Source organism: Anabas testudineus, chromosome 22 (genome assembly GCF_900324465.2).
Source record: "Anabas testudineus chromosome 22, fAnaTes1.2, whole genome shotgun sequence".
NCBI lineage: Eukaryota > Metazoa > Chordata > Actinopteri > Anabantiformes > Anabantidae > Anabas > Anabas testudineus.
Genome location: NC_046630.1, coordinates 9,888,864 through 9,907,653, shown reverse-complemented (window position 1 = coordinate 9,907,653; position 18,790 = coordinate 9,888,864). Strand labels below are relative to the sequence as shown.

Here is an 18,790-nt window from a genome sequence, read left to right as displayed (position 1 = left end):
ACATACTCATTTGTTGGGACCTACAAGTTACATATTTAATATTTTCAGATTTAATTCTTCATAAAAGGTTATAAAACATTAATAGCAATTATATAGCAACAATCAACATACCTCTAGAGTAATACAATAAATACAAGAATCAAACTGCGGTAATGACAATTATTAGACAGGTAGTAAGTAGTATTAGACAGTAAGCTACCACAGGGCACCAGATTCGCAATACCCCAAAGAAGGTTGGTAATTGGAGAAATGATATCTTTAACTGCTAGTACAGTAATATGAAAATAGTTTCTTCAGAGGTTGAATGAACATGAGAATGTGTTAATAAATGACATGAGCCATGTCATATTGCAACATAAGAAACACCCTGCAACAACAGTCCAATAGCTCATATTTGCTTAATATGGTTCATTACACATACAGTGGAAAACGTGGACATGCTAATGCACACATGTTCAAGGTTATGAGAGTGACTTAACTCTGTGTGGTAGTACAGTACATGCACATTTATTTGATCCAAAGAACTATACTTATTACAATTTACAACGATAATAATAGTTATATTAACAAAACAATGGTTGGTGTCAATGTGTGTTGTTTTTCTTTTACTTAACATTGATTGATGAGTTCATTAGCAGCGGAACTAAAGTTAAAGTAGAGGTTTCAGGGGGGACAGAATTCGTTGCCACATTTCCCCGACACAGGCTCGCACTCATGAATGGAATGATATTAGCTGTTAAAGCCTTGACTTAGGAATGAAAACTGGATGCTACGATTTCCGTGTTAACATTTTTAGTCAGAATCTGTCGATTTAAAGTGGGAGCGTTTTGCCTTAATTCAACTTTATAGTGTTATCTGTTTGTTTGTGTGTAGAGCGGAAGCTAAGTAGCTGCTAGCCTAAAACTACCAGTCAGGCTAACGATAACGTTACCGTTAATTTAGTTCGCCTGCCGAGCTCGACAGTCCTGCTCCAACAACATAGACCAAAAACAGAGCAAAGATGGTTGAAACTATATTTGACCTCCCGGTCGAAAAGCAGATATTTTATGCTGTTTTAGGATTTTCGTGGACAGTGTATCTGTGGGAGGCATACCTTTCTTACAGGCAGGTAAGTGAATAATTAATTAAGTTACTGCCTTGTAAATGTGTGCTCGACAGGGAAATAACACTACGTCCTAAAACTAATCCACGATAGAGACTAAAAATGCATTTTTGACATTGGTTGTACATAGTTATTTCCATTACTGTAATTGCGTCTTGCAAGCTGGAGAGTTAAGTGAATTAATTGGCATAACTTGCTTAGTCTCTGTGTTGACAGTTACTCCCGAAGATATACATACATAACATGTAATTTACTCAGTATGTACAAAATATAAGTTGTGCAGATTCTGTGCATTGACAATATAGTTCTATGTGCACATTTTTACATTTATATTTCAAAACCTTTCAGTTGTCAGAAACTGAAAAAAGCTAACAGCTGTTTACTTTGTGAATTGTGCAACTGACCAGCTTTTTTTATTTTTTAAGTATTGTGAAATGATAGCTGAATTTCCGTTACAAACAGGAATTAAGGCAGAACAGGTTGCAACAGAAGTCTACATCTGAAGATAATCAGCATGACCTGTTTTGGTGATATATGTTGACATCCGTGTTTCATTAAATTGTCATGCACTTAGATGAAGTGTAGACAACACATTTAGAGGAAGGTGCAAATCCTGATAGACATGGTGCATTTTAAACATGTAAGCAAACTTAAACAAATAGGCTCTATATATGCACCTCAAATCAATTATTGTTTATACTGGGCTTTTTCCATATGTATCATAAAAGTGCAGGACAGCATACAAAAGTGATTCGTGACAAGTCATCTAAATGTAATTTACCGTAGTTGAGAGCAAGAAATACAACTGGAAGCTGGAAAAAAAAAAGACAGAAATAAGTTAAAGAGGTGCTTTTTGGACGAGATGTTTGGATGAAACAAATGATTTTGTCTAATGTGATGTATTTGTTTCAGAATTTTTCTCTCGTGATATTTGACAATGATTAAACAAAGAAACTCCAAAACCATTTATCAAAAAACCACATATCAGCTTTTCCATTTTATTCTACGATGGTCATGAATAAAATAGCAGATTTACCTGGTGCTGTTCTCTCCTCACTTCACAGAGGAGGATATACAGGGCAACAAGACATGTGCCACAGGAGCTTGGGAAGATCATGGATTCTGAAACTTTTGAGAAGTCACGTCTTTATCAGCTAGATAAAAGCAACTTCAGCTTTTGGTCTGGACTCTATTCTGAGACGGAGGGAACGGTAAGAACAATAACTAGTTCGAAACACTATGACATTTTGCTTACAGCCAATTCACATCATGCTTTTCACTGAAATGTGATTTATATGTGTATTGAACACAAGTATTAAAGGGCCAGGGTTTAACCTGTGTTGTTGAGTGTCTGTCTAATGTATTTGTGCTACCATATATATCATTATATATACATATCTCTTTCACTATAACTCTAAATATTTGTTCTAAACATTTAAAAGTTTTAATTAACTTTTTTAGTTGATCCTGCTACTGGGTGGAATCCCGTTACTGTGGGGCATTGCTGGAACTGTGATAGCTCGCTTTGGATTTGGATCAGAGTACGAGATCACACAGTCCCTTGTGTTTCTGACGCTTGCCACCCTGTTCAGTGCCTTAACTGGCCTTCCCTGGAGTTTGTACAACACATTTGTCATTGAGGAGAAACATGGCTTTAATCAGCAGGTAACCGACTGACCAGCGGTCACTATTAATAGACCTGGAATGTGTGTTTTTTCTCAAAAAGAATCAGCTTGATTTTGTGGTTAATTATTTCGACTCTTTCTGTAATCCAACATTGTTTGTCTGGTCTTCCTCCTAGACACTGGGGTTCTTCTTTAAGGATGCCATTAAGAAGTTTGTTGTGACCCAGTGTATACTGCTGCCTGTAACCTCATTGCTTTTGTACATCATCAAGATTGGTGGAGACTACTTTTTCATCTATGCCTGGCTCTTTACCCTGGCTGTTTCTCTGGTTGGTACTGGATTCACACTGGCAGATGTTGAATAATGAGTAAACTGAGCATTTTTGTAAAATAAGGAATGTGTAGTTTGTTTAATAATCAAGGTGTAGCTCATAGGTAATACTCATACCTCACCATCTCCTCTTTTTTATTCTCAGGTACTTGTAACGATCTATGCTGATTACATTGCTCCCCTGTTTGACAAGTTCACCCCATTGCCAGAAGGAGAGCTAAAGACAAACATTGAGGCTATGGCCAAGAGTATAAGCTTCCCCCTCACCAAGGTTTATGTTGTAGAAGGTAAGGTAGAAATTAAAACAAGCATGCCTTTACATGGATTTACAGGTTCATTTGTTATATTGTCATTTTCAATCAATTTTTTTAGATTATTATTTTCTTTGTTGGCTGTAGGCCCACAGTTTTTAAACATTTATTTAATGTTTTGCATATTTTCAGGTTCCAAGCGATCATCTCACAGCAATGCGTACTTTTACGGGTTCTTCAAGAACAAGCGTATTGTGCTATTTGACACGCTCCTGGAGGACTACTCGCCTCTCAACAAGACCGGAGAGCCACAGCCGGAGCAGCCAGAGAATGATGAGACATCCAGCGAGTCAAAAGCCAAGCCAAAGGTTATGCAGCCATATATCTGTTGGTTGATGGTACTTGATGGAACCTGTTTCTATCAACATAATCTGTGTTCTGTAAAAGTAGTCTTTCTTGCATCTCATGCACTTTCCCATATTCCTACTGAAAGTACCTCCCAGCAAATGAGCAGGTAGGGCTTGTGTGTCATTTTTTGGTTTAATAAGGAATGTGTAGTTTGACAATCAAGAAGTAAACCAAAGGTGGTACTCATGCAACTTGAGAAATTAAAGGACAAACTGACTCACTGTGACAGCTTATGAGACCATGCACAGGTTTCTGATTGATTTTACTGTTAATGGCACAGAACAAGAAACAAGGATGCAACAACCCGGAGATCCTTGCAGTCCTGGGTCATGAGCTCGGCCACTGGAAGCTTGGCCATACTGTCAAGAATATTGTCATCAGTCAGGTGACTGAACTTTCTTTCTACATGCTCGCATGCACACATTCAGATGTTAATGTGATGATAACATGAGTAAACTCTGTCCTTCCTTCAGATGAATTCCTTCCTGTGCTTCTCCCTGTTTGCTGTTCTGATTGGACGTAAGGAGCTGTTTGTAGCTTTTGGCTTCATTGACAGCCAACCCACATTAATAGGCTTGATGATTATCTTCCAGTTCATCTTCTCCCCATACAATGAGGTGGGCATGAGAATGAGTAGTATAAGTATTGTTTCACTAATTTTGTTTTATCTGTTGACATGTTATTTCACTTTCGTTATTTGCAAATGGACATTCTCTCAAATTTATGTTTTTGTATTTTGTCCTTGCAGCTCCTGTCTTTCTGTCTGACAGTCCTGAGTCGCAGGTTTGAGTTTCAGGCAGATGCTTTTGCACGTAGCATGGGCAAAGCCTCTGAACTCTACTCTGCCCTCATCAAGCTCAACAAGGACAACCTTGGCTTTCCTGTAGCTGACTGGTTGTTCTCCATGTGGCACTATTCCCACCCTCCTCTCCTGGAGCGCCTCAGAGCGCTGGGCAACATCAAGCAAGACTGACGTGTCCGGAAGGGGGAGCAGCGACCACTGCCTCCTCCAAAGGGCCTCCGCAGACCAGTCTTGGCCCTGTGATACACCCTGGTCTTTTTCTACCCACTTGTCCCCCCTACCCACACCCCCCACCCATCTTGTTTTAGTCTTTTCTTTATTTGCCATACTTTCTATTTTGTTCTCTTTGAAACCTTGTTTTAAACAAAACCAAAACATATCAGCGCAAAGCAGCCTAAGCAGCCGAAGTCTAAGCCTGAACGAAGTCTCTTTGTTTTCTGTAGAGACACCTAATGTGCACTTGGTGTAAACAATGCATCTGTTTTTAAAAAAGCATTTGTCAAAGCAGAGGTGACATCTTGCTGACTGACCTTGTTTAGTCTGGCTTTATAAATAATAATTATTACCTTGCTCTTTTAAATTATAAAAAGGTAAAGAAAGTGATAGAATTAGTCATTTACAAATCCTATACATGTATTTGCAGATCTATGTGTACCTGTTGTTATGCAGACATTGCATCTGACTGTTGAGAGCATGAGGTTAGGTTATCCTGCAGTAAGCCAATCTGAAAAAGGCGATTTAGTGTCAAGTCATGACAATGCTTTTTCAAATACACAGGCCCGACTTAGACTTGTCCTTGAAGTGCACTCTTGCTTTTTTAGCAATAACCCCAGACAAGTTGAAGAGAAACCATGTAAATCTAGTCATCATCTTCAATTCTCAGTTTGGCAAGAGAAAATATATATAGATACTTTATCGCAGTGAAAAAATGTGAGTTCCTCCTCTTTTGTTCAGATAATGGATATTTTATTAACAGAGCAGTGCAAATAAAAAAAAAAAAAGGTATTTGAATTTAGGTTGCATTTGTGATTTTCATTTTTACATGCATTTAGGGGGAGGGTCTTCTTTTATTTGTTCTAAAGCACTTGCTTGTCAACTAGGGTCCAGCCGTATCTGTACATATGTTGATGAGTAGATTAATAACGTATGATGTGAATTGTGAAAAAATGTTGAATGTGATTGAAAATAATTAAGTTGACATGGTGTTTCTTAGTTTCTTCTCTTGTGTTTTGGGCCCAAAGTTGCCTTGCAAGCAAAGTATTTATAGAGGACTTGGGTGGAGGGGGTCTGCAGGGTACCTTTCGCCACATAAGCCAGCATTTGGTTTGTTTGAAGAGGAGTCTGTATTCTTTATTTGCGGAATTGAATAAAATCCTTCACAGCAATCCTGTTATTCTGGGTGATATTTTACAAAAGGCTATGACATTTTACTTCAAATTGTGTGTGATATAAAACACGTTTTTTTTTATGTGTTGCTGTGTAATACGCCATCATGGATTTAGCTAATATTAGCAACAAGGGCAATATGGCATATTTTTCATTACATTTTTCACATGTAAATATATTTTCTTAACATTTTTATCTATCTATTGTAGATTTGATTTTAATATCAAACAAATTCCAGTGTTAACGCGTATTTAAAATAATATTTTCTTGTAGTTTCCGGAGTCTAAAAGTCTGACAGTACAGTATGAACGTAAGGTCAAGAGTCACGTAAATAACGTAAACTATTGCGGGATCACGTTTTCCATTTTTGAGACGATACCATTAAGAAGGACATGGTCTTTTCAATTCCATTGCATTTATTAACGTGTTGCATATCTAAAATACGTTTGAGACATTTTGTAAAATAAAACCTGTATATGAATTCGTATTTAATTTCCGTTTCTCAGTAGACCGTCGTAATGCTCGTGTCGGTACCCCTGTCGTGCCCTGGTAATGGTGGCGTCCTGTGGAGTATTTTCGTAGACAAGGACAAGCTTCCACTGTCACTGTCTGTGTTGTTTTCTCTTGTGAGAGTTGAACATGGCGAGGTTTTTAAGGCCTAACATCAGGAGTTTGATCACTTCACAACTCAGAATGTCATCCGACCAGGTGCGATACTTCTTGTACATTCACCAGTTCATTAAAACGCCGTTTGGCTGTTGTGTGTCAGTCACTGTAAATGTAAAATGTTAGCTAGCAGTTAGCTAGTTTTGCTGAATGTTAACAGACAACTGTTGGTAACGTGATTATAGCTCAGTAGTAGCTAGTAACTAATATTATTGACAGTAAAGTACTGATGATGATTACTTATAACAACACTGTAGTAATAATTTGTAGTAATGCAATTTTAGGGGTTTGACCCTATTTGCAACAATGGCCATGAGGAATATGCTGGGACTCCTTTTAATGATATCGTTTATAATCTTTGTTAGCTAGTTACTATGTTTAGCTAGAATACGAATTGGTAAATCAGAAAGTAAACCATTACTACGAGTTGGTTTGTCCACTGTAGTTTTGGTTGTTTAGTTTTTGCACAAACTGTTTCTAGTCTGTTCCAAAAACATGTTATTACCAGGCTAACAAAGGAGCAGTTTCTACTCTTTTGTGAAATGACCTGAATGTTGACCTTTAGAAAAGGGTAATTTTGACAGGGATCAGCTGACTTTAACATCTTACATACACTGATATCACATAGAGAAGTCTTGATAATAAAACCTAATAGAGAAATTAACATTTGAACTATGTCTTGTAAAACCTTATGTCTCTTAAATTGTACGTACCAAAGCCCTAACAGTGTTGTAATGTGTTGCTGAATGTGTATACTAAGTATGTTCTCTTTTGAACACTCCCCTGCCCTACCCTAGCTGGGTGAGCTAGGCAAAGGTGCAGGCAAAGGTGGTGGAGGTGGAGGATCCGTCAGAGAGGCAGGTGGAGCCTTTGGGAAGAAGCAGGCTGCTGAGGAGGAGATGTACTTCAAGTATGTGTTTTTCCTGTTTCTGTCTGTTATCTGCCATCCTATATTTTTTTGACTGGCCATCATTCCTCTTCTCTGTTATCACCTTAGACGTAAAGAGAAGGAGCAACTGGCTGCATTGAAACAGCACCACCAGGAGGAAATTGAACACCACAAAAAGGAAATTGAGCGTCTGCAGCGTGAGATTGACCGCCACAAGGGAAAGATTAGGAAGCTGAAGCACGATGACTGAGTGAAATCTTCCCAAAAAGTTCCACTTTTCTTACCATCCCAGCCAGGCACTTTTAGTCATTCGTCCTATTGCTGCATGCCCTGTGTCACCAGGCCAGTCATGAATGTTTGGGTGATTGCTGTGTCAATGCTTGAAAGCAATTAAAACCACTCATAAAATAATTGCTGTTTCCATGGCTTGCTATAACACAAGTTGTAGAACTTTTTAAATCTTTCCCTTTTTTTGGTTAATGCATTTTTTTGTTGCAGGCAAATAATAATAAAAGAAAAAACCTAGATATCTTTATTGCACTATATGGCAACACTCCTATTGTGTGATGTATCATTTGTAAATGGAAATCTAAGCCCAGTACTTTAAGTAAAGGTTAAGATAGGGAACAACGAAAAATGTAGTGATTATGATAGTCATCTAAGTGACTTGTAAGGAAACTCATTAAACTAATTTCAATTTGAGAATTGTGGACATTTGGTGTATTTACTGATTTTGAAAGTGAAATTGTACAATAAATTGCTTTGTGTGTTGGTCAGTCAAAACAATAAGAAGACATCACATTAGGATCTGAAAATTTCTGATATTTAATAGACATATAGTTGATTTATTTTGCAAATAAATAATCGTATTAATTAATAAAACAAATAACTGTTCATTCAATTAAATTTTATTTGTATAGCGCTAAATCACAACAGAAGTCATCTCAAGGCACTTTACAGTGTAAGACCTTACAAAATATAACTGTCTACATAATTATTTAGAAAACACAACCCCATTAGGTGACAGTGGAGAGAAAAAAACTCCAAAATATAAAATATAACTGTCTACATATTTATTAGAAAACACAACCCCATTAGGTGACAGTGGAGAGAAAAAACTCCTTCTAGAGGAAGAAACCCTTCAGCAGAACCAGGCCCAAGGTGGGTGGCAATCTGCATCGAGCATTTGGGGTGAGTGGAAAGAGAAGAGAGAAAAGAACGGCAGGCAACAAAAAACAACAAGCAGCAAAAACACTGGTCAGGTTGGACGGGATTTTATAGATCTACAGCTTCAGGCTGAGGATACCTGCAGAGGAGTGAGACAGAGAGGAGAAAGCACAACTACGGGAGAGAAAAGACATAAAGTTAATGACATGCAATGGTTTCATTTGAATGGATATAGGAGAGGAGCTCAGTGTATCAGGAGAGGTCCCCCGGCAGAGACACCTGAGCCATCTCTAACTATAAACTTTAGAAAAAAAGTTTTTAGTCTACACTTAAATGTAGAGAGGGTGTCTGCCTCCCAAACCTGAACTGGGAGCTGGTTCCACAGGAGAGGAGCTCAATAGCTAAATGCTCTGCCTCCCATTCTACATCTGAAACTCTATGAATTACTCCTCTTATGTTGGTTTTTGTTATATATAACTTAGGTGGTTGGGGAGCAGACACTGTCTCTATGGGGTTTTACTAGTTTTGGGGGAGTGATGGCTGTAAGGAAACTGCAGAGAGGCAGGTAAGACTGTGTCTCTGCGTCCTGGGCTTCACTCTGAGATGTCAGGGTTTAGGTCGTCTAATAAACTCTGCTATATTTCCACATAGTAGAGATGCACCATCTATTGTGGGATGGATGCCGTTTCTTCTAATCAACCCAGGTTTTCTAAAAGAAGTTTTCCAATTGTCTATGTAGAACACCTATTTGAGAAATTTGACAACGCAAAGCATAGAATTCTGCTTAAGTGTCCTTAATATACACCTATAATCTCAGCCTGGAGATAACAAGGTGGATCTTATGGAGAAGAAAGAGTTCTAGCTCAGCTATCTTTTAAAAATTATAAGTCATCATATTTTAAGGAGCAGAGGGAGCTGTTATTTAGCGAGCACCATCAGGAGAGCTAAAGACCAATCTTCAAGTGTAAATGTCTAATATTATCTCAATTAATAAAGAAACTAATGGAAAACATAAAAGGGAAATAAATAGTTATATGTGTTGGGGTAACACAGCTAGACAAGGGCAAGGAGGTTCAGGTTAAAGCTGTTTCAGTCCAGTCTAGAGGTAGCTAAGAATGCTCTGGCTGACAAAAAAGTAAAGGAAATGAAAAATATATAAGTTGCTTGCAGGAAATTGTGAAAATATAAATGACAGAAACCGGAGTGTTGAACAACTCATTTCTCCAGCGGCGGCGGAAGAACACGCACCGACCTTTACACAGATCTGCATAACCCACGAAGAAGAAGATGTGTATCGTCACTTCCGCCTGCCCCTGCCTTTTACCACGAGCAACCCCGTGCGTCTTTCTTTTCGCACATCATGGCGGACCGGTTCAATAAGGTGGGAAACGGCTGCGGAGTCATAATTCATTTATTTGACTTTTTAGTGCAAGTAAAGCTTGGCTTTTACGTCTAACGGGAGGACGATGTGATAGCATTTCTTCGTGTAGTCGTTTTTTTACTCGGCGTGTCTTAAAGGATTGGATTTTAAGACTTGTTGGAGACGGGTAGATGGAGCTCAGTGGTCATGCCTTCATCATGGCAGCTTCCCTAACGAGCCAACGCTGTTAGCTCCTTAGCTTAAACTTGTGTTCTTACTATACGTAGATAGGTCTGGGTAACTGACGTGCATAGTCACTGTAGTTAATGTGTGCATCTCCTTTTATTATAAAAATAAATCAACTTTATTATTGCGTGTCAAAATAATCTGGATCTATTCTAGAAAACGTGTCAGCATGCTTTGACGTTGATGCTAAGCTAACACTTCATGTGAACCGGCGATACGTTAATGTTCGTAGTGTCCATGTGCAAGTTCCCTCCACAGTGCTTTGGGAAGGGAACTGTACGGTTCTCTAAGTATGTAAAGTATTTCTAATTAGTAATGTTGGTGACATTGTGATTTATCTTTAACCGCTAATACAATGGTAGATCTGACTAAATGGGATCTACGAGATGGCTGCAGCTAAAATGTGAACAGGCCGTCAGAGTTGGCTAATGTCAGACAGAAAGATGATACAAAATCTGATGTTGACTTTTAGGTCTAAAATAAAACCATATTATCTCTTTCTAACTCGCAGGTTCTGCTGCTTGATGGCAGAGGCCATCTACTTGGCCGCCTTGCTGCCATTGTGGCTAAACAGGTTCTGCTGGGTAAGTTTTAAAATAAAATGTTAAAGTCTAATATGAGAGTCGTGGTTATGTTTGTCCCTGAGACATGTTTAGTGGCTACATCATTTGTACACACTAAGCTATTGTGTTGTCTCAAACTGTCAATGACGACAATTTATCCCCCTTGCTTGAGTTTAACGACCATGAAAAAACTCACATGCACTACCATCTGAGACGGGACGCAGATGTCTTTTAACACGATTTTACTATCTTCTGTCTAAATGCTAAGCCAGTGTTTGTCTTCCAGGACACAAAGTGGTGGTGGTGAGATGTGAAGGCATCAACATCTCCGGCAACTTCTACCGTAACAAGTGTAAGTACAGAATGTGTCTGCTTTTTTTTTTTCTTTTTTGTTCCACATGCTTGTTGTCAGTGATGTTTTACCACAATTATTCGAGTTTTATTGACCATGAGAATACCTTACATGCACTACCATCTGAGACATCAGCATTCCATACTCAAATTAACAGTTCCCACTGCTGTTTGTTTACACAATTAAGTTCTAAATACTTCTTTTGTTTGGCTCTCCACAGTGAAGTACCTGGCTTTCCTGCGTAAGAGGATGAACACCAACCCCTCTCGTGGGCCATACCATTTCAGAGCTCCCAGCAGGATCTTTTGGAGGACTGTCAGAGGTGAATGTGCCACCACTTGGGACACAGTAACTTCTCATTGTTGTCAAATTATACAGTACAGATAAGACTCTTAAACTGAGAATATAGCAAGATGGATTTGCATAATGGTCACGTTTTCTGTGAATCATTTTTGTGTATAATGCATGCCCCAGCACAAGTAGTTCCTTGCTTGACAGTGATGAGCATTTTATCCCGAAACTGATCATCTATTGATGAAACATACTTTTACGGATCTGATTGCTGAGTTGAGTTGGGAAGTACAGTTGTTTGGGCCAAACAGTTGATACAGCTGCATTGATTGATCTTTGAACATATATAACTTAAAGACTTTTGTGATAAACAGGTATGCTGCCCCACAAAACCAAAAGAGGACAGGCTGCTCTGGAGAGGCTGAAGGTGTTCGACGGTATCCCCCCTCCCTATGACAAGGTGATGAATCTCAATTAACAATCAAAGGCCACAATATCGCTGTATTCAATGTGGCTGAAACACATGGATTTAACTTTGCTGTCGGTGATGTTGCTCTTAATACCTTACCTACCTTGTTTGAGTAACTTTGAAAAGAAATGACGTCTGAGACATGCTGTCCTTGCAATGGTCAGATCTTCTGTTTCCTTCTTTTTCTGACTTTGGGTTTTGTTTAACAGAGGAAGCGCATGGTTGTCCCAGCTGCTCTTAAGATTGTGCGTCTGAAGCCCACTCGCAAGGTAAGGCACATTTGATTTAGGGCGGAGAAAATGAGGTTGGGTCACACTGTTGCATTGTAGAGTCGAATTCGCAAATGTGGATAAACTCTGAATGCTTCAACTCGTTTGCAACAGCAGCTCTTGCTTGACAGTGATGAGTCCTTTATCCCGAAACTGATCTATTGATGAGACAAATTTTACGGATCTGATTACTGAGTCAAGTCATTAACAAGTTGAGCCTCAAGTTGAAGCTTTAAACATAAGATCTCAAACATAAGCGCAATATCAACACCCCCCCTAAAGCATGACATGATGCATAATCTTTCTTTTTGTTTCCCTTCCCCTCTCTCCTCAGTTCGCCCTTCTTGGGCGTCTGGCACATGAGGTTGGCTGGAAGTACCAGGCTATCACAGCCACCCTCGAGGAGAAGAGAAAGGAGAAGGCCAAGCTCCGCTACACCAAGAAAAAGACACTGACCAAGCTGACCAAGCAGGCAGAAAAGAACGTTGAGAGCAAAATTGCAAAGTACACAGACGTTCTCAAACAATATGGAGTCCTCGTCTGAGCTGGTGTCCTCTGGCCAATAAAGAAATAAATGTTTATTCTAAGTGTATTGACTTTTTCTTTATGGATGACAATAAGTTTTTTTTTTTTTTTTTTTTTAATTTAAAATAGTAATTTGAAGTCATGTGCATGTTCATAGTAGCAATTGAAAATTTGCTGTACAACAGGTCTTGGCGCATCAAGTAGTGACACTGAGCAAATTTACGGAAGTCTGGCTTTACGAATATGGCTGCTGCCCTCAGAGTACAGCAGTGTAATGCAGGTCATGTAATTGAATGTATAAATGTGGACGACCAGAGTAGATGCATTTATATACTTGGTATACACGGTTTGAAACCCCACAGTTCTTCAGTTACTGCTTTACCTGTGCATTTGGATTAACAGTACACACTTCTATTGTTATAGGAACACAAATTTTAATTTATGAAAGTGCTCCACATGAAGTCATATGCAACATTTTCAGGAGAATTATACGCCTAAAACCAAAGTCAAGTGCATCTTTGAAAGTGCTCTTTGTCTCACTGCAGTTCAGCTTTTCTACCAGCAGAGAGCAGTGTTAGGCTTCACTACATTGTTAATTGTGGAAACATAATTTGGGTCATGTCAGTATAATTTAAAACAATAAGATTTATAACTAAGCCTTAAATATTTTTCTCATTGTTTACTCTACATTCAGAGAAAAATTAGACGGTTTCTTTTCCTTGCAATGTGGAAATGTTTGATTTATAAATACTAAGCACATTTTGATTACATTTGTTGAGAGCTGGTTTAATTCTAAAAAGAAATCCATAGAGGTCTAAGTGGGCTACCTGTACATTAATAAGAGTAAGAGTACCTGTCTAGAAAACAGAATTGATTGCTAATTCTATTTAGGAAGTAATTATACTGTACAGAACTTTGTTATTGGATGTCTTGAAGTGCAATTCGTCCTGGGTAGCTTGGAATAATCTCATCAATTTAGCTGCACGTCTGTGCAGAAACAACTGATCTCCTGGGAAAGAATGGGCAGCCTTCAGTGTTCTTTTGCTGAGTTTTCTGTACCTTCTCTGCTTAAAATAGGACACACTGAGGTTATTACCAACAAAGTCACTTGCTCTTTTCACCAGTACTTGGGGGAAAAAAAGGGAAAACCTTGTCCCGCTTCTATAAATCATCAGTGATGCAACCCAGAAAACAAGTAACGTGTTTGCTTTTAACAGGTTGAAGTGAGAGGAGATATCGCTGGTTTTAAGATGCTGTAGTTCTGACTCTCACTTGGTTACTGAAACACACTGAATTTAGTCTGTAGACGGTGTTAAACCAGCATTTGAGTATGGCTGCAGGTGTATATGAATTATGTGGGCTACACTTTAAATAGGTTTGAATTTCACTATTATGGTGGGTATTCTTTATCATACAGCTGTTGTTTCTTTGTGCTGCTGAATTATTAAACAAAAAAATAACAGAGTGAGAAAATCAACTATTGTTTTGTTGTGTACAAACCCTGTTGAGATAATCTGCCTCTTTATCTGCATATCTGCTGAGTCTATAAACCCTTCTCACAGGATGTGAGGCCAATTAGCCCTGACTTCTTTTTAAGTTGGTAATCTGTATTCTGAAGTTGCTTCCTCTCGTTTCACTTTTCTCTCTTCCCTTTTAATCGCATTTTAGCATAATAGGCCGTGCGTGGGGGAGATTTTTTAAAATATACTAGAGCCTGACAGGTTCAGAGTCTCTGTAGCTCGTCTATTTGCAGCAGTTGGTGTCATATATTGAGACGGATGCTGAAAGACATCCTTCAACTAAAACCTGTCCATACATCTGCCTTGATCTTTCCTCTAAGCGCTTTGCGATGTCTTAAAGTGATTATTTGTGCATGTCTGGGCACTGTATTTGTGTCATATGGCATTTTCATTCTGAGTGACTCCACTGAGGCAAAATGTTAGTTATTCCTTATTAAAGCATATGGTGTAAGGAGGATTTCTTGTATTACGGCTGGGAAGACATCCCATAGTTTCTATGTTTGTCTCTCTCCATTCTCTCTGTATATAGTTCATATTATATTCATGCCCACTGAGGATCAGGCGGGAGGCCAATCTGACGGCTGTCTACCTGTGTTAAAGAGGGACGCTGTGTCTCCAGCAAACAGATGGAGAAATCACTGCGGCGGCTGCAAAAATTAGATTTTTGGATGGTGTTGCCTGCAATAGATCACCCTCTAATCACGCCATCTGAGACAGATTGAAGAGACCACGGCAGCCTAAAACTGCTCTTGCAGGCCCAGCCTATTATGGGCTCCAGCAATTATAGACAGTGTCGTCGTCCTCTCACTGGCTGGTGTTTTCATGTATCGGAGCCATAATGTGGTCCATTATAAATAGGTGAGATTTAGGGTTGAAATTTCAACGAAAGAATAAGGATAATATACTTTTTTGACATATCCATAGAAATATTGTAAAAAGCTTTAGTGTGAGGCAGAGGTTGATTGACACCTGGGAGCTGGCGTTGCTGTCAGTCGATTGGCATAACTCAGGCTCACTGATGTGGTTCAAGTTGTACTTGTAGGCGAAGACATTTGTTCTTCATTCTTTAATTCTGTGTTTTACTCAGACATGGAGGTTAGCACTGACTTTGCACATTGAAGATTGAACAACACGGAGGGTGTTGATCTGTCTTTCATGGCTCCTTATGTTTGAATTTCATCTAAGTCACATCTATTAAAACAAACAAAATCATTCTACTGTTCTACATTCACAGATTGAAAACGATATGTGGACCCTTGGTTAACGACATCCTGAGGATTTTACAGCAGTTTTGTAATGGTTCAACTGTATTTTATATGTTGTGCAGGTCAGATCTACACCTACTGAAAGTGCTGGCTCGAGTCTCTTTTATTCTTGTGACTTAGATGAAGATCATATCCCAGTCTATGACCAGAAAACCAGGTCATTCCAAAGGGCTCACCTAGTTTTTCCTGTCACTGCAGTTACTATAGTGTAGCGTCACCACACAAATCACTCATGGGACTGAGCAACAGTAATGCTGATAACCCTGACCTGATGTTTTACAACACTGTGCATTCGAAATGAGAGTGTGAGAGTAATGAGAACGATAAGAAGGCTTTCCTACATGCCAGCATGAGCTGATTGGGTTCTTAAGCTTTTATTTGATGTTTTAATAATGTTTCGTTTCTACCGAGTCTGTGTCAAGCTTACGCTGTTGAGTCATTATTGAACCACAGATAGCTTTAAAATCAGATTAGCAAAGAGGACTATGTCAGGGTACACATTTGTATAACACATCTAATTTATTTCTGATGAAAACCTGCTAAATCTTGGTGTTTGCTTCTATAAGAAATGCCCAGACTCCCTCTCTGAACACTAAATATGAAGTTTTCCCTCTGCCTGCCGATGTCACCCTTGAATTGGAGCAAATTTATTTATAAGTCTCAAAGGCTTTCGAGGCAGCGGGAAAAAGATAAAGAGCAAGAGAAAAAGATAAAGTTGGAGTTTGGTACACATACAGTATGAAACGTCAGAGGAAAATCTGGAAAACATGGAGCTGACTGAGAATCAGTCATTTTCACATCCTTAGCTTTCATGTGATCAGTGTGCATCAATATTCACAGTAGTACAGTACAGACACATTTATAATGTGCCTGTTTATCCACTTTCTTCAGACCACTTCAGTATCAGTACCTATCCACTTGAAACGGCAGAAATATCTCGGGTTCAAGTACCAGAAAACTGCAAGTGAGATGCAGATCGAGGATGTTTGTCAATATTAAGAGTACGTCCATTTTTCAGATCCACCAAGCTGTTGATGACAGGTCATAAGTAACTGTCATAAACCCCTTTACACATGATGCACTCGCCTGGCGAGCAGCGACATGATGCCTTTTTTTATAAACATGAGGTGGACTAGTGTATGTTCGTGCCTTGTTTATGTTCCCTGACCTCTGAGTGTAATTGAAATGATTTAAAACGACAGTAGCGCAGCTCGATTCATTCAGTCATGCAGCAGTTATTACATCCATTTACAGACAAGAGCAGTTCGTCTGTGCAGACACTGCAGCAGGGAGAGATTACTGCTCCCATGCTCCCAGAGTCACAGATTGGATTCACAAATTGAGATCCAGGTAAAGAGAATGACAAATCACAAAAACCTTTATCGACTGTACGGTAGTGAGGCACCTCTGACGCAGGCACACACACACACACGTGGTGGGTAAAGCCGCATCAACAAGATGCGAGGTTGACACTTGATTTCACTCTGGTGAGCATGACATGTCTTTAGTTATATATGGTGTCATGTTATCATCTTGGAGTACGGGAATAAAGAGGAAAGTGCACCTTGTCGTCTAAATTAACCTCATATGTTTTAACGCTGCAGTGATCGAACTTATTGACTCCAATGATATTGGCTCTTTAGCCAGCTTGAAGGCGCCCTTTGGCTTTCTTTGAATGTGAGCCTGTAATGATTGTGGGGAAAAAGTCAACATTACTCAGGCTGTGGAACAGTTCTTTGTTGAGACTACAGCTGAGGTATTGATTCAATTTACTTGTAATTTCAGAGGTTTTTAGTGCTTTAGTCTACTGTCTTGTTAAATGTGTTCAAACACTAAGTGAGCTTTGGCTTGTTTCAAACTTCTTTGCCACATATATGTGTGCTATTGCTCTGTATTTCTTTCTGTTGGAGCTCTCTGATTTATAGAGAGATTTATAGGTCTTTGTGCATTATCACTTTGATTTCTCAATTTGAATTTCTGGAAAGGTGATAACTGACTAGTCTTCAGTGGCTTTTACAGCAACCAGTGACAGTGCTATGACAGTTGTGACAGTGTCACTGTCAGAGAGAAAAATACGGATTATATATTACACATATTTGTGGCAAAGAAGCTTGAAACCAAACACAAAAATGACCTTGAAGTCTCAGTCAACATGGAAATCACCGGAGCTCTATGTTTTAAAGGAGATGAGAGGAAAAGAGTCGAAAGGAGAGAAAAAGAGAGACAAGATCATTAATGAGAAGAAAATAAATGAGAGTACATTAAGTCCACGGCAGCCTTTTGTCAGTTCAGCAATAATGTCACAAGCAAAAAAAGGAGAGAAGCCTAAATTGTTTCTGCATTCTTCCCCAATCATTTGGCATCATTGATTTTTTTTTTCTGCACTTGCGATTTGCTCTGCAACTCCATCGATTATGTAACCTCATTTGCACAGTAAAGAACTGTAACCATGCAGGATTATCAAAGTTGATGGACAGAAACTATTTTCAGTATTAATCTCTGAGGAACAATAAACAATTGCAGCAAATTGATTCTCGGCTGTGAATTTACAGGGTAGTGTATGGAATGGCGAACGCAGGCAGAGCACATGTGATATAACGTCTAGAAGACCTGACACGTCTCATGGGTTTCCTCAAATAAATATCGTTATATATGCTGTAAAACGCTACCTTAAATGGGCGATTTTCAAATGAGAAGAAATTCACCCTGGAGCTATGTGAAACAAATGCATTTCATGTGGTGGTAATGTTTTTTTCTGGAGGCATTTGGAAGGCTTTTCTGTTGCCTTTTTTTCAGCCTCTTTCGGCACGAACAAGGCTTTAAAACTGGCATTCGAACAAGTGCTTAGGTATGTGTCTGTTCTACGGCGCGGCAGACTACCCAGCAGCGCCTCAGCCATAACGCCTTCCAGCAAAAAAGGCGTACACACACAAACCACCTCGACTAATGGAGCTCATCCAGAACAAATTCCACCTCTAATGAATCAATCTGAACCCTGCAGTGTGAGCTGTATATGTCTATGTATGAAAAGTTTGGAAACATCATTGTATTTTTACACTGAAATGATAAAAGAAAGAAAACTGATTGCCAAAGCACTTCTCTATGCTTTTCCTGAGAAAGAAAAGGTTATTCTCTGAGATGTAGACACAAACATTAAGCCACCACGTTCTGCCAGAACAGCTTCAACGCCCCTAGGCACTGATTCTGTGAAATGAAGGTTTGCAACATCCTTCTTCTAAAAGACATTTCCACATTTGGTGTTTTTTATGTTGGTGTTGGAGAACACTGTCCGACAGTCAGACC

The 18,790-nt window shown here is 39.0% G+C and overlaps 3 protein-coding genes and 5 non-coding genes across 8 annotated transcripts; all 8 read left to right on the top strand.

Moving 5' to 3' along the window:
* The first annotated feature begins 680 nt into the window (after positions 1–680).
* Positions 681–5,237, top strand: zmpste24 (zinc metallopeptidase, STE24 homolog). The gene is made up of 9 exons (XM_026340268.1): positions 681–1,108; positions 2,167–2,313; positions 2,564–2,767; positions 2,904–3,056; positions 3,204–3,345; positions 3,502–3,677; positions 3,998–4,102; positions 4,191–4,334; positions 4,466–5,237. The coding sequence occupies exons 1-9, from the start codon at positions 1,001–1,003 to the stop codon at positions 4,688–4,690; spliced, it is 1,404 nt and encodes a 467-aa protein (XP_026196053.1). The 5' UTR covers positions 681–1,000; the 3' UTR covers positions 4,691–5,237.
* A 1,219-nt stretch (positions 5,238–6,456) lies between these two features.
* atp5if1b (ATP synthase inhibitory factor subunit 1b) lies at positions 6,457–8,165 on the top strand. The gene is made up of 3 exons (XM_026338965.1): positions 6,457–6,613; positions 7,369–7,481; positions 7,569–8,165. The coding sequence occupies exons 1-3, from the start codon at positions 6,545–6,547 to the stop codon at positions 7,708–7,710; spliced, it is 324 nt and encodes a 107-aa protein (XP_026194750.1). The 5' UTR covers positions 6,457–6,544; the 3' UTR covers positions 7,711–8,165.
* Positions 8,166–9,894: 1,729 nt separating this feature from the next.
* rpl13a (ribosomal protein L13a) lies at positions 9,895–12,764 on the top strand. The gene is made up of 7 exons (XM_026340522.1): positions 9,895–10,008; positions 10,745–10,817; positions 11,083–11,148; positions 11,369–11,470; positions 11,814–11,899; positions 12,118–12,177; positions 12,512–12,764. The coding sequence occupies exons 1-7, from the start codon at positions 9,988–9,990 to the stop codon at positions 12,719–12,721; spliced, it is 618 nt and encodes a 205-aa protein (XP_026196307.1). The 5' UTR covers positions 9,895–9,987; the 3' UTR covers positions 12,722–12,764.
* Positions 10,933–11,014, top strand: LOC113148791. Its single transcript, XR_003297465.1, has one exon. It is a non-coding gene; the product is annotated as a small nucleolar RNA Z195/SNORD33/SNORD32 family (small nucleolar RNA).
* LOC113148790 lies at positions 11,201–11,281 on the top strand. The gene has a single exon (XR_003297464.1). It is a non-coding gene; the product is annotated as a small nucleolar RNA Z195/SNORD33/SNORD32 family (small nucleolar RNA).
* Positions 11,641–11,717, top strand: LOC113148797. The gene has a single exon (XR_003297470.1). It is a non-coding gene; the product is annotated as a small nucleolar RNA SNORD50 (small nucleolar RNA).
* Positions 11,977–12,054, top strand: LOC113148795. The gene has a single exon (XR_003297468.1). It is a non-coding gene; the product is annotated as a small nucleolar RNA SNORD34 (small nucleolar RNA).
* Positions 12,303–12,375, top strand: LOC113148796. Its single transcript, XR_003297469.1, has one exon. It is a non-coding gene; the product is annotated as a small nucleolar RNA SNORD50 (small nucleolar RNA).
* Positions 12,765–18,790: the final 6,026 nt, after the last annotated feature.